We start from the raw sequence: 15,150 nt of genomic DNA on the forward strand, positions 1-15,150 counted from the left end.
TTATTTATTTATTTGAACTAAAAAGAGATAACTTTGACCAAATGTGTCATTATCAGTGCTGCTTGACATGTTGCTCCTGCTTTCTAAAGTCTAATCATAAGATTGAATACAATAATATTTTATATTGATAGACAGCCAAAGTATTTCTCTTTATATAGCCTTTATATTTTAGGAAGAGGGCCAATCACAATGGGGATCATCATATAGGGGTGGTTGGCATCATAAAGTTTGAAAACTAAGAGAAAGTGTACATTCTATGGGCTCTAACCAATCGCCATTTGCGCTAGGGTCAATATTTTAAGACACCTTTTAGCTGGGTTAAAAGTAGTCTCCTAACTGATACAACATCATAAACTAAATGGAGCATAAATGGACATATGGTACTCCAAAGTGCTTGACACTAGTACATGATACTACCGGGTGAAATAATTTTATCGACGTTCATTTGTATTTCTGGGAACGTCTGTTGCATATTTTACAGTGTATAAACTGTGTTTGAGTGTTTGAATAAGTTTTCCAATTAAATATGTTACGTAAAATTTGTTTATATATGACGTCACTTCCTGTTTTTCGCCGTTAGGAGGAAATGCTTGAGCGAGCTTGAAGGAAACAAAAGAAGACATGGCTGAACTGTCACTGTATCTCACAAACGTCAACGTGTCTCTAGGGCAAACTATGGACACAGAGAAGGTAAAGTTATTTTTTTTAAAGGTAGTAAGTGGGGTTTGACTACAGGAGAGATACATTATTCTACTTCCTTGTTCGTTTCATCTTTGTCTACCAAAGAAACTAGTTCGTTTGTTGTCATTTGTATTGTAATGTATAATGCGTATAATATGTGTTTAGTGACTAATGTGCCCTTTACACTCATTAAAATATTACATTTGTATTATGTCTGTATGATATGTGGGTCATATCGAGCTATCTGTCTATTAACATTAGATGTACATTTCCTAATAAAATGATCAATCGTGATACAAGTGACACTAGCAAGTAAGGTTATCAAGTAGCAACATTGTGTATTGATCTTGGTAAAATGTGTTGTTGTGTCTGTTGGTTTAGAGCTCTAATGTTGTGAAAGAGTTTGAAAGTGTGGAACTTGGAGATCTGGGGAAAAAGCAGCCAAAGATTCCTCGCAGAACAATCTACTTTGCGAGTGGTGAAACCATGGAGGAGTTCAGTACAGATGATGAGGAGGAAGAATCAGAGAAAAAGAGCACTCTAAGTACACCTGATCCGGTGGGTGGAATCAGATCAGTTTACATATACACTGGCGGCCAAAAGTTTGGAATAATGTACCGATTTCGCTGAGTCGGAAGGATATTGGTACTTTAATTCACCAAAGTGGCATTCAACTGATCACAAAGTATAGCCAGGACATTTCTGATGTAAAAAAAAACAAAAAAAACAGCACCATCACTATTTAAAAAAAAAAAAAAAAAGAAGTAATTTTTTATCAAATCTAGACAGGCCCCATTTCCAGCAGCCATCACTCCAACGCCTTGTCCTTGAGTAATCATGCTAAATTGCTAATTTGGTACTAGAAAATCACTTCCCATTATATAAAACACAGCTGAAAACTATTTGGTTTGTTAAATTAAGCTTAACGTTGTCTTTGTTTTTGAGTTGCCACATTATGCAATAGACTGGCATGTCTTATGGTCAGTATTAGGGCAAAAATGGCAAATAAGAAATGGCTTTCTCTAGAAACTCGTCAGTCAATCATTGTTTTGAGGAATGAAGGCTATACAATGCTTGAAATTGCCAAAAAAAAAAACCTGAAGATTTCATACAAAGGTGTACAACTACAGTCTTCACAGTCTAACAAGGGCAGAAAGAGATGTGGACGGCCAGATGTACAACTAAACAAGAGGATAAGTACATCAGAGTCTATAGTTTGAGAAATAGATGCCTCAGGAGGCCTTATGGGAAGAATTGCAAAGAAAAAGCCACTTTTGAAACAGAAATAAAAAAGAAATGGTTAGAGTGGGCAAAGAAACAGACATTAGACTACAGATAATTGGAAAATAATGTTATAGATCTAAACCCTATTGAGCTGTTGGGGGATCAGCTAGACTGTAAGGTGTGTGAGAAATGCCCAACAAGTGTTACAGGAAGTGTGGTGTAAAATATCACCTGAGTATCTGGACAAATTGACAGCTAGAATGCAAACAATCTGCAGAGCTGTCACTGTTGCACGTGGAGGATTTTTTGCTGAGAACTCTTTGAAGTAGTTTAAGAAGTTCTGAAAAAAAATATCTAATTGTAATAGTCATTTTTCATGTGATTAATCTCCAGTCGCTTTCAACTTGCTCACTGGGGTTAATACAATTATTATTTAATTAATTATTTTTAAACACGATTAACAATCGTATTTTATCAAACTACACAATGATGATTCATCGACATTAATGACATTACAGTTTTATCATCAGTTAATGCCTGATCTTCTGTAAAGCTGCTTTGAAACGATGTGTGTTGTGAAAGGCACTATACAAATAAAATTGACTTGACTTAATCTCCTGACTATACAAGGTGAATAAAAGTACCAATTTCTTTCCATAGGATTGAAAACTTTTGGCCACCAGTGTACTTGTTTGCTTTGTTGCGTATTTTTTTTTTTTTTTATCTGAACATATTCAGCTTATAGTAAGTATGCATCTCTGATTTTAGGCAAAGTTGACCTGGGGTCCATACGTCTGGTTCCAAATGTGGAAAGTGGCTACCTCTACCATCTCAGGTAAGAAAACTCTTTCCAGTCTATGATATTTATTATAATGCAATCGCATACAAATTATTCCAAAATATAAGTTCTCATAGACAGTGCTGTGATAAATCTCAGACATTTTTGTTTGTTTATAATATTTCAGTTTGTGACTATCTTGGGGAGAAAATGGCCTCACTGCTTGGAATCACAACTCCAAAATATCAGTATGCAATTGATGAGTACCACAGGATGAAGAAGGAGGTAATGTGCACTAGTGTAATATTTTTCTGCATACATTTACTAACCAACTGAAATGTGATGTTGTTCAGTACCACCTACACTTTTAGTATAATTTTAGTATATGCCGCAGTGAATCTGATGAAACCTGTTTCGTTATATATATATATATATATATAAGAAAATATACTACCGGTCAAAAGTTTTGAAACACTCATTTTTTATGATAAAAAATAAAAAATTATAATAAATTTTTTTTTTTCATATTCTAGAATAATAGTCGTCATCAAAACTATGGAATAACATTAATGGAACTATGGGAATTTTGTTGTGACTAAACAAAATCCTAAATAAATCAAAACTATGTTAGCATCTTCAAAGTAGTCACCCTTTGCCTAGAGTTTGCAGACATGTACTCTTGACATTTTCTCAACCAACTTCTTGAGGTATCACCCTGGGATGCTTTTTAAACTGTATTGAATTAGTGCCCATCTATGTTGGGAAATTATTGGCTGCTTAATTTTATAATTAAATAAATTAATATGGTGGCACAGTTATATTTTTGTCTACAAAGCTAATTTCAAACTTTTAAGCATACGCCTTCAAATAAAAGAAACTTCCCTTTTTCAGGACCCTGTATTTTAAAGATAATTTTGTAAAAATCCAAAAATTTTTACAGATCTTTATTGTAAAGGGTTTAGACAATGTTTTCCATGCTTGTTCAATGAGCCATAAACAATGAATGAACATGCACCTGTGGAACGGTCGTTAAGACACTAACAGCTCACATACGGTAGGCAATTAAGGTCACAGTTATAAAACCTTAGGACATTAAAGAGACCTTTCAACTGAAAAACACCAAAAGAAAAATGTCCAGGGTCCCAGCTCATCTGTGTGAATATGCCTTTGGCATGCTGCATGGAGGCATGAGGACTGCAGATGTGGCCAGGGCAATAAATTGCAATGTCCGTACTGTGAGACGCCAAAGACAGCACTACAGGGAGACAAGAAGCACAACTGATCGTCCTCGCAATGGCAGACCAAGTGTATCAACACCTGCACAGGATCGGTACATCCGAATATCACACCTGCGGGACAGGTACAGGATGGCAACAACAACTGCCCGAGTTACACCAGGAACACACAATCCCTCCATCAGTGCTCAGACTGTCTGCAATAGGCTGAGAGAGGCTGGACTGAGGGCTTGTAGTTCTGTTGTAAGGCAGGTCCTTATCAGAAATCACCAGCAAGAATGTCGCCTATGGGCACGAACACACCTTCGCTGGACCAAACAGGACTGGCAAAAAGTGCTCTTCACTGGCGAGTTGCGGTTTTGTCTCACCAGGGGTGATGATCGGACTCATGTTTATTGTCGAAGGAATGAGCGTTACACCGAAGCCTGTACTCTGGAGCGGGATCGATTTGGAGGTGGAGGGTCTGTCATGGTCTGGGGCGGTCACGGCATAATCGGACTGAGCTTGTTGTCATTGCAGGCAATCTCAATACTGTAAGTTACAGGGAAGACATGCTCCTCCCTCATGTGGTACCCTTCCTGCAGGCTCATCCTGACATGACCCTCCAGCATGACAATGACCATGCCACCAGCCATACTGCTCATTCTGTGTGTGATTTCCTGCAAGACAGGAATGTCAGTGTTCTGCCTTGGCCAGTGAAGAGCCCGGATCTCAATCCCATTGAGCACATCTGGGACCCGTTGGATCGGTGGGTGAGGGCTAGAGCAATTTCCCCCATTAATGTCTAGGAACTTGCAAGTGCCTTTGTGGAAGAGTGGGGGGGTAACATCTCACAGCAAGAACTGCCAAATCTGGTGCAGTCCATGACGACTGATTATCTTATGAGTTTTTAATGGCAAATTGAGGCTTCAAGAGGGCAAACTATATCTGTCTTGTACTTTGTTTCTTTAATTATTTCATATTGACTAATTTCTTAATTTTTTTTTATATTGTTTCTTGCACTACATAATTATTATTTTTTTGTTTGTTTAATCTAATGTTGTGTGTTGTATTGTCTTCAAAAGTTATAAAGAGTAGTCTCCATTTCAAGGACAGTGTTGTGAAGCAGTCATTTTCCTTTGTCTTTGCTCTGAATAATAACACTTGTTGAAATTGTGTTGGTCAGACTGAGCTTTGAGACCGTTGCAACTAATATGGTTCAATAAACTTCTGAAAATCTGATATTTGGATATATTCTGACAGAAAGAGAGGTCTAATGGGAGACTGGATCTAACATTCCAGACGTAATAAATTAAAAAACAGAAATGTGCCAATGCAAAAAGTTTAATAAAAAAAAAAAAAGTGATCTGGAAATGTGACCTGGTCATGTTTTTGATCTGGACAGGTTTTTGTGAGCTTCACTCATTAGCATGTGATTGAGGCCTTAGGAAGTGATGCATGTTATGACCAACATTTTTTAAACTCTTTGAGACCCAGATTCACCTGTATACGTGTAATCCACAGGAGGAAGAGGAAGAAGAGGAGAACCAGCTCTCTGAGGCGGCGGAGCGGCGTTTTGACGAGCAGCATAATCAGCAAGACCAGCAGCCAAAGATTGAGCAGCCAGAGGCAACTGCTTCCTTCGTGAATATGTCCTTTGAACTTGAACAGGAATCCCATACAACACCTGATGCTAATAAAGTGCCTGCCCCCATTCCCTCCTAAAATACTGTTATATTGAAATTCATATTATATGATTTGACCTTAAACATAAGTACAAGGTTTGCTAGATTAGTTTATAACATATGAAATTGAATTTGAACATGAAGGTACATGTTGATGCATAGCTGACAATAGTTCTGCTTTAAATGCAAAACTATTTTAATAATCATTTTATAAAGCCATACGTTAAACCTTTCGGTACATTAGTAGATAGTTGTTAATGAAAAATCCTTTTTGTCACTACAACAATTCTTTGTACATTTTGCTAATTATAAACACCTAACAATCCTACTAAACACTAACTGCATGGATCTTTAAGGTGTTGTTGAATAATAAACAGTTATAATATTAGACATTTACAATGTTACTGATTACATTGAGTCTTTGAAAGTAGTATCAATGGTTAGATGGGAAAACTCTTCCGTTTATGCACTGCATTTAGAGCTGACAACATCAAATCGGAGAGAAGTTATTTTTCCTAACTAAATATCTTTTTATTGTGAACAATATTTTTGTTGTGTATGAGGTGTGCGTGCCACCTTTGGCACAAATTGTGAGTTAAAATGTGTCTACTTTTTCCTCACACAAATGGAAATTCATTTCATTTTGAAAAGTATAATTTATTTGTGTACAAGTTTTTTTTTAAGGTGAAAAAATACATCTACTTTTTTATATAAATGTAGGTGAAATAAAACAGCTTGTTTTGCACATATGACTTAATAAACATTTCAATATACAACTTATCTATTATGTTTATTCCTCCTTAATGCTTTTTTCCTCATCCAGAGTACCACAACCACTTGCGGAAGTGATGTCATGTGTCATCTAAATCAGCGGTGTTGCTGTCAGTGTCGTTAGCCACCAGAACCTCTCTGTTCTCATAAGTCCAGAAGCCATTGAGATCAATGAGAATACTAGTGACTGTATCACCCTGACTGCTGTTCACCAGGTCCTGTAATGTGATCTTGTAGGGATCCTTGGGTTTCACCATATCAAAGATTTCATCCTGTGGATATACATTAATTATGATACAGTTTGATCACCATATTATACAAAATGGCGATTTATCTACTTTAATATCACTGAATTTTCCAGATTAAAAAGAAGAGGTCTTGTACCTTAACATCCTGGAATGAAACTGGCTCCTGCCCGTGGATTTTCATCTGTTCCTGAATGGCCTGAATGTATCACAAATACACGCTCTTATTTTTAATTAAGATTCTAACTTACTTACTGACATAACGATCCCCTTTAAAATAATAATCCGGGTTCAATACAAGTTATGCCCAATCGACAACATTTGTGGCATAATGTTGATTACCACAAAATTATTTCAACTTGTCCCTACTTTTCTTTAAAAAAAAATAAATGGTAACATTGAGGCACTTACAACGGAAGTGAAGAGGCCACATTTTGGAGGATTCAAAAGCAGAAATGTGAAGCTTATAATATAAAAGCACTTAAATTAATTTGTGTATTATTTGAGCTGTAAAGTTGCTTAAATTTTACGTTCGTTTTAGTGTTTATGGCATTACATCTTCACAGAAACATTGGTAAGCTATTTTATCATTCTAAAATCATGTTTACATGCATATTCTTTACATCTTCTGGCTAAAACTTTGAAATAGTAAGTATTTTAATGTTAAATTGGCCCCATTTACTTCCAATGTAAGTGCCTCACTGTAACCCAGATTTTTGCTTTTTTTTTTTTTTTTTTTTTTAAAGAAAAGGAGTTACAAATCGAAATTGTTTTTGTGGTAATCAAAATTATGCTACAAATGCTTAACTTGTATTGAACCCAGAGTATTTCTATAAACAAGTCCTTATATTTTTTTTTCTAACATATGAGCTCAGTTCACTACCATATAAAATATTCACATTGGACAAAAACTAAATATAAAATGCAAATATTCCGGGTTCAATACAAGTTAAGATCAATCGACAGCATTTGTGGCATAATACTGATTACCACAAAAACAACTTTGACATGCCCCTCCTTGTCTTTAAAAAAGCAAATATCTAAGTTACAGTGAGGCACTTACTATGGAAGTGGATGGGGTCAATCAGTAAATGTTAAAATACTCACCATTTCAAAAGTATAGTCACAAGATGTGAACAATGTGTGTTAACTTGATTTTACTGTGACAAAATCCCTTACTAACCTTTTCTGTATAAAGATATGGCCAATTTTACGACTTTGTTGCCATGATGATATAATGTCAACAAACCCTAAAACGACTGTAAAAATTACGTAAACTTAACAGCTCAAATAATACATGAGTTTTAATAGAAGAATTAATTAATTACAAGCTTCATGTTTCTTCCTTTAAACCCTCCAAAAATTGGGCCCCATTCACTTCCATTGTAACCTCGATTTTTCTTTTTTTTTTGTGCTAATCAACATTATACCACAAATGTTGGTAATTGAGCTTAACTAGTATTGAACCCAGAATATTCCTTTAAACATTTCATTTGAATTCAGTTTATTTGTATCATAGCAACTTTACAGAAAAAAATTAGTTACTTCTTTATTCTATACTAGACTAAACTTACACTAGAAATGTGACTAACCATATCCAAACGCAACATTTCTGCTTCATTTTCAAAAGGGTTTTCTTACCCTGAAAAAGTAGTTGAGGGCAAAAACATTGAGGTAGCCTTTATTTTCCATGTCCAGCAGTTTGAAAATATACTGCAAGGCTGCAGGCTCTTTCCTGTTCTCTAGAGCCAGCACAAAGTCTAGATAGGTCTTATAGTCCTAAAGAAAGTGTAAGAAAAAAAAAAAAAGAAAAATGATATAAAATTAATGGGAATACATCACATCAACAAATCTTTACAAATTTACGGCCAAACTTACTCAAGTACACTGAAGAGTGCGAGTACAAGTTGTATTGTGAAAGTACATAAAAGCAAACATTTGTTTAATGTAAGGGATTAAATCCCTTATAACTATAACACTAGCTTAAGAGATCCAGTCAGAGGGTCATACCATTTCGCCATCGTAAGTTAAGCATTCCTGGTAGACCCGGTCTAGGAAAACACTAGTGAGTGTTCCTGTGCCGTAGCGAGACAGTTCTTCCTTACTGAGCATCCCATTATGATCCTTATCCAGATTAAGGTACTGACCTATAAACAGGCAACAAGTCTTCATTATCTATTAAAGATATGTTTATACCTCTTGTAGCTGTTACTGTGCAGTTCTTAGTGGTGGTACAGCAATAAATGGCATCAAATGATAACATTACTCAAACAATATATGCTTCTGTAAAGAAACTGTCAGATTTCAAATAAAAAAATGCTTAAAATAAAAAAAGTACAACACATTAATACGAATATTTTGCAGGCACACCGTAAACTCGAAGGGCAGAAGGCGCAGAGAACCAGTTTGATTCCTGGCTCTCCTTTGACAGGTCCTCATCTCTAAGCTGTAAAAGTATACATTTCATTAGCTTGACGTTGCAAGGCAATCAGCTTAAGTTTAACTTTAATATCTAAACAACAAAGATAGTGTAGGTTCACTTTGTAGATAGTGTAGGTTCACTTTGAGTGAAAATGTGTACACTACCTCAAGTAGGTCATCTAAGAAACTGCAAGCTAGGATGTCCTGAATCTTGATCTTCCCTGTGAAGCAATCATAAAAACATCAGAATTAAAAGATATGCATGTAAAATACTTAACTTTTCAATTCTTCCACAGGCAACATTATTACTGGAGACATACCAGTGTGTAAAGGATCAAGGAAAAAGAAGAACTTGCGAACAGCAGTGCAGACATAAAACGAGTAGAATGATTTCTCCAAGCCATCCAACTGAGGGAGTGTGGGAATTAACTCAAGAATGTAATTCTCCAAGTCCTGCAATTACAGACACACTGTATATCTTTCTGGACTAAAGGCTAGGCTCACACACACACACACACACACACACACACACACACACACACACACACACACACACACACACACACACACACACAAAACCAATTTAACAATGTTTTTAGAACTGCAATCAAATCAGTAGTTTTGCAATTCTACTAAGAAATTTCACACTGAGCCTTACACAATCCTGCTTTACTTTTAAGATACTGATGAATTCTATTTTATCCCTTGAAGTAGAATGCTGTTACTTACAGACTCTCTGAGATAACCTTGTCCTGCTACATCATAGAGGCTCAAACCAATCCTGGTCTGATGCAACCACACTGCCAGAGGGGAAATGGATTTTAAAAAATTATCTACTTCAACAAAAACACTTTCATAATATTCATTATATTTTTCCACAATATCCATAATTAACCGATTTCATAAAATGAAAATACAGTGACAGCAAAATTCACAGAATTTATGACTACCTTTTCTCATGACATAGTTGAAAAACTGCATAATTGATATCCGCCCATATGGATCATTATGAAGCAGTTTGGCGTAGACTCTTGCGGTGAAAAAAAGGCTGAAGGGGCGAAAACATTATGAAAAAGAACTTACTGAGTCAAATGCACCTACAAATTATATATGCTTATTAGCCCATTTTCCAATGATGCACTCACTTGCATTTTGCACCCGCTTTCTCTCCGACCATCAGGAAACTCTCATAACTGATCATGGCCTCATCACCGTTTGTGGGCGGCACTTGATGTTTATCAAGAAGAAACCAGAGGTTCTGTAGGAAAAAAAAAAATGAATTAAAGGGATAGTTCACCCAAAAATAAAAATTCTCTCATCATTTATTCTCATGCCATCTCAGATTTGTATGACCTCCTTTCTTCTGCTGAACACAAACGAAGATTTTCAGAAGAATATATCAGCTCTGTAGGTCCTTACAATAAAAGTGAATGGTGGCCAGAACTTTGAAGATCCAAAAAGAGCATAAAGGCAGCATAAAAGTAATCCATAAGACAGTAGTACAATCAGTTTTCTAAAGCAATATAATAGGTGTGGGTGAGAAACAGATCAATATTTAAGTCCTTTTTGTACAATAAATTCTCTTCCCTCCCCAGTAGGTGGTGATATCATGAAGAATGCAAATTGTTTCTCAACCACACATATCATATCACTTTTATGCTGCCTTTATGTGCTTTTTAAAAGTTTTGGACCCTGTTGACTTGCATTGTATGGCTGAGATGGCAAAGCGGAGATATTCTTTTAAAATCTTTGTTTGTGTTTGTTGTTGTTGTTTGAATGCCATGCCAGCTTCTATGGCTATTTCCATGGCGAGAAATGTGTAAGGAATTCTATTAAAGTTTTTAAAAATAATTTTTTTCCTAAATAATTTAAAATTGCGTTCGGTTTGACGTTGTTACAAATTTCTTCCAGAGTGCTGACAGAATAAAAAAGGTTTCTCATGAGGTTAAGAGCAGTACAGTCTAATAAAACATGTTTCAGGGATAATGGTTTCTGGCAGAAGGTACATGTTGGTGAATCTTCTCCTAATATTAAAAACTTGTGTCAACCTGGAGTGACCAATTCGACAGTGGGTGTAGACAATCTGGTCCCAGCGATTTGAAAATGGAGAGGAACTTCTTTTGCCAACAATAGGGCTGATTTCATGGAGTTTGTTCATGATGCATTGATCCCACTCAGTTTGCCATTTTTTTTTTATATATATTCATTTATTATGGGTTTTAGGTCAGTGGGAGGTATAGGACACTTTTGGAAATCTGCTGATGTCAGACCAGATCCAAATTGTCTCCAACTTTTCCTTTTAGCTTCATTTATACGTTTGCATTTTGCATTAGATTATGTTTTTGGAATGGTCTCATTTTCCATGGAGATGAGTGTGCAGGTGAACTGTTTGATAGCATCTGGATCATCTTCAGAGACTTCATTAAACCTTTCATAGCAAAGAGTTTGAAAATGATACCAGTTTACCTTTTTAAACTGTCATCTTGATATTCTTAAACCTTCTTTTCCTTTTAGGGTTAGTATTAAATGGAATGTGGTCACTACCACGTAGGTCCTGCCATACTTTCCATGAAAAGTCTAAATTATTCTGGTTCGCAAATTGTTAGGTCAATTGCAGAGTATGTTCCGTGCCCTGGGTGTAGGTAAGTGCTGGATCCATCATTTAGAAGACAGAAGGAGTGATTGTCTAGGATTTCTTCTATCCTCTTCCTCTTGGTGTCACAATTGGCATTTCCCCATAGTGTGTTGTGACTATTAAAGTCTTCCATGCGTATATATGGAGAAGGGAGTTGGGCTACTAGGCCATCCAGGTCCTTGTGTGTTACAGTAAGATTTGGATGAATGTATATGGAACATATCGTAACGGTTCTCTGCAGGGTCAAAAACTGTATTTTGGAAGTGTGTTTTGAAGCCATATTTAAATTTCTTGGTTTCATCATTCTTATTCCCCACCCACCTTGGAGCCCAAAAAACAGGGATGCACAGCGCCACGGAATTCCAGCAGAATATGCATCAGAGCTATAAGAATTATATGCTCAAGAAGTTAGAGCAGATTGTAAATGGCTCCATCCACTCGGTTGACCCTTAGCCAACGCTTACTGGGGATTCTGGAAAGTTAGCAGTTGTTGAGCTATCACAGAAATATCAGAGCATGTCTTAACCAGCCGATTGATTGGAGTGAGCCATTTCAACCTCCCATCTAGGTGACATATGTCAGTGTTGAAAGTACAGTGTTGAAATATTTCTCAGGTATCTTCTACCGACACAGGTCGCAACTTACAGCAAACAAGTCGACCCTTTTTAATCACTCCTTGCGAACAGCATTGGGAGGATCTATTTTACTCTGGATCCTTGCAGAGAGATGAAGGTTGGTATTAGCACATCTAGATGAGAAGGCAAGTACAAAAAGGTATAATCAAGAAAGTTGTACCCTCATGAGGGGGGCTCAAGGGTTGTTCTCTCTTGCCCAAGGAGAAGCCGTACCCGGTCTTCGTTTGTGTACAGCAAAATAAAGAAAGTCATTCACATCTGGGATGGCATGATGGTGAGTAAGTGATAAGAGAAATGTCATTATTTGGTGAACTATTCCTTTATGATGAAAACTAAAGACTTAATTAAAACATTTAACAAATAAAAAATGAATAACAGTGATAATAAACAATGCTTTATGTATAATATCAAAGGCTCAATAAAAAAAAAAACATTCATACTTGCAACTCCTCATTGTCCAGTAGTTCTCGGCTCTTTCTCTGGAGAAACACTGCCCTCGATTCTTCCCTCAGTTTCTGCAGCAGAACTTCATCTTCAGCAGGAAGCTGCCATAAAATATTAAGAAGTTACGATGAAGTAGGTAAGACTGAGTTAAACATGCTTGGCATAGATAAAGTAGTGAACATCTTGTGCCAGTTTCTTTACAGTGAAGGATGACACTAAATACAAATCCCTCAAGACAAGGCCTAATAACTGTCCAGTTATTCACCCCCAAAAATATTAGGGCAGGTTACGATAAATGGATGTGACTGCAAAAAAAGGTTTTTCTTATTAATAGGACCGTGAACAACTCACCCTGTAGTAGAACCGTGGAATGTGTTTAAAGGAGTCATCTTTATCATTTTTACCCACTTTCCATTCTGTGTAATACTTTGTGAACAGTTCTGTTTCCTCTGCCTTCTTCTCGTCCTCTGTCCTGTCATCTGATCAATACAACGGAGTGATTTGAACACACATTATGATACTTCACACAAACTGTACAAACCTACTACATCTACATTGATCTTACTGTGACTGACTATCTCTGCATTATATAGTTAGTGTTCTATGTTGTTCAAAAAGAAAGAGTAAATAGCAGAAAGTAATTAAATATGCCTTTAAATCTCGCACCTCTTGCAAGAAAGACCACTTGTTATCACAATAACTATTTCAGGTATTTCTACCCCTTATGAAAATATACCATAGCTTTTACATAGTGATCATAGCAGGGTCAAAAAATTAATGTGGGCTCAGGGCAAAAATGGATCACTTCAGAAGACATGGATTAAACTTCTTGAGTATTAAAGATTATTTCTATGCAGCCTTAATGTGCTTTTTGGAGGTTTATAGTTTTGACAGGTGACATTTCACCCCACGCTACCTGCAGCACTTGCCATAGATGTGGCGGTCATTGCACCTTACAGTCTAGCTGATCCTACAAACACTCAATGGTGTTAACTGGACCTTTCCAATTATCTGTTTTTGCAATGTCTGTTTCTTTGCCCACTCTAACATTTTCTTCTTCTGTTTCAAAAGTGGCTTTTTCTTTGCAATTCTTCCCATAAGGCACCCCTGAGTCTTCTCTTTACTGTTGTACATGAAACTGGTGTTGAGCGGGTAGAATTCAATGAAGCTGTCAGATGAAGACATGTGAGATGTCTATTCCTCAAATTAGAGGCTCTGATGTACTTATCCTCTTGTTCAGTTGTACATCTGGCATTAGACATCTCTTTCTGTCCTTGTTAGAGCCATTTGTTCTTTGACTTTGAAGACTGTAGTGTACACCTTTGTATGAAATCTTCAGTTTTTTTGGCAATTTAAAGCATTGTATAGCCTTAATTCCTCAAAACAATGATTGACTGACACATTTCTAGAGAAAGACATTTCTTTTTTTGCCCTAATATTGACCATAACACATGCCAGTCTATTGCATACTGTGGCAACTCAAAAACAAACATAAATACAATTTTAAGCTTCATTTAACAAACCAAATAGCTTTCAGCTGTGTTGTATATAATGGGAAGTGATTTTCTAGTACCAAATTAGCAATTTAGCATGATTACTCAAGGACAAGTTGTTGGGAGTGATAGCTGCTGGAAATGGGGCCTGTCTAGATTTGATAAAAAAAATGACTTATTTCAAATAGTGATGGTGCTGTTTTTCCTTTTTTACATCAGTAATGTCCTGACTATACATTGTGATCAGTTGAATGCCACTTTGGTGAATTAAAGTACCAATATCCTTACGAAACAGCTAAATCTGTACATTATTCCAAACTTTTGGCCGCCAGTTTTCTAAGCCTAGATAAAAATAAGAGTGTAGGTTGATTTAATGAGACATGGAACATTTTTATGTTTAGAACAAAATAATCCCAAATAAAAGTATAAAATGCCCCCAAAAATCTAAATCAAATCCAGGTCAATACATGCATTTAGAATAATAAATTTCCAAAACTCCTCTAAGATTACTTAGCCTAATATGAATGATTTATACCGGCCAAAATGCCGTTTACTACAATTAGTGTTACTACAGTAAAACCATAATACATTTTCATGAGGTACACTTAAACCCATTTGGTTGATTATGTCGACTGATTAATAATTTAGAGTTCAATTGAACTAAAAACCTCTTGTAATTGATTTGCTAGTTGGCGTGTTATTACGTTACCTTTTTTCGCTGAGGCGAGTCGTCCTCTCAGCAACTCTTTCCAATGAGCAGTTTTGTCGTTTGCCATCCTTAGATTTCTTCTATCCTAGTATACCATGAAGAAATGCGCATGGAATGTATTGTTAAACTGTTTTTGTTACGTTTAAGTAGCCTCGCCTGTTACGACTGCGACACGAGCGACGTCATCAGAGTGCGACTTGACAGGCGCGTGAATG

General features: G+C 36.3%; 2 protein-coding genes across 2 annotated transcripts; one reads left to right on the forward strand and one right to left on the reverse strand.

The window, feature by feature from the left end:
* Positions 1-580: 580 nt before the first annotated feature.
* On the forward strand, positions 581-5,624 carry fam177a1 (family with sequence similarity 177 member A1). Its single transcript, XM_052145131.1, has 5 exons — positions 581-690; positions 1,063-1,239; positions 2,674-2,740; positions 2,871-2,968; positions 5,422-5,624. Exons 1-5 carry the CDS (start codon positions 622-624, stop codon positions 5,620-5,622), a joined length of 612 nt encoding a protein of 203 aa, XP_052001091.1. The 5' UTR covers positions 581-621; the 3' UTR covers positions 5,623-5,624.
* An 809-nt stretch (positions 5,625-6,433) lies between these two features.
* On the reverse strand, positions 6,434-15,099 carry ppp2r3c (protein phosphatase 2, regulatory subunit B'', gamma). Its single transcript, XM_052145130.1, has 13 exons — positions 14,936-15,099; positions 13,085-13,212; positions 12,730-12,834; positions 10,165-10,277; positions 9,970-10,067; positions 9,749-9,819; positions 9,340-9,472; positions 9,185-9,240; positions 8,969-9,044; positions 8,609-8,745; positions 8,240-8,377; positions 6,738-6,797; positions 6,434-6,625 (listed from the first exon to the last, which is right to left on the reverse strand). The coding sequence occupies exons 1-13, from the start codon at positions 15,000-15,002 to the stop codon at positions 6,434-6,436; spliced, it is 1,374 nt and encodes a 457-aa protein (XP_052001090.1). The 5' UTR covers positions 15,003-15,099.
* Positions 15,100-15,150: the final 51 nt, after the last annotated feature.

The sequence above is a fragment of the Xyrauchen texanus genome, chromosome 16 (genome assembly GCF_025860055.1).
Source record: "Xyrauchen texanus isolate HMW12.3.18 chromosome 16, RBS_HiC_50CHRs, whole genome shotgun sequence".
NCBI classification, from domain to species: domain Eukaryota; kingdom Metazoa; phylum Chordata; class Actinopteri; order Cypriniformes; family Catostomidae; genus Xyrauchen; species Xyrauchen texanus.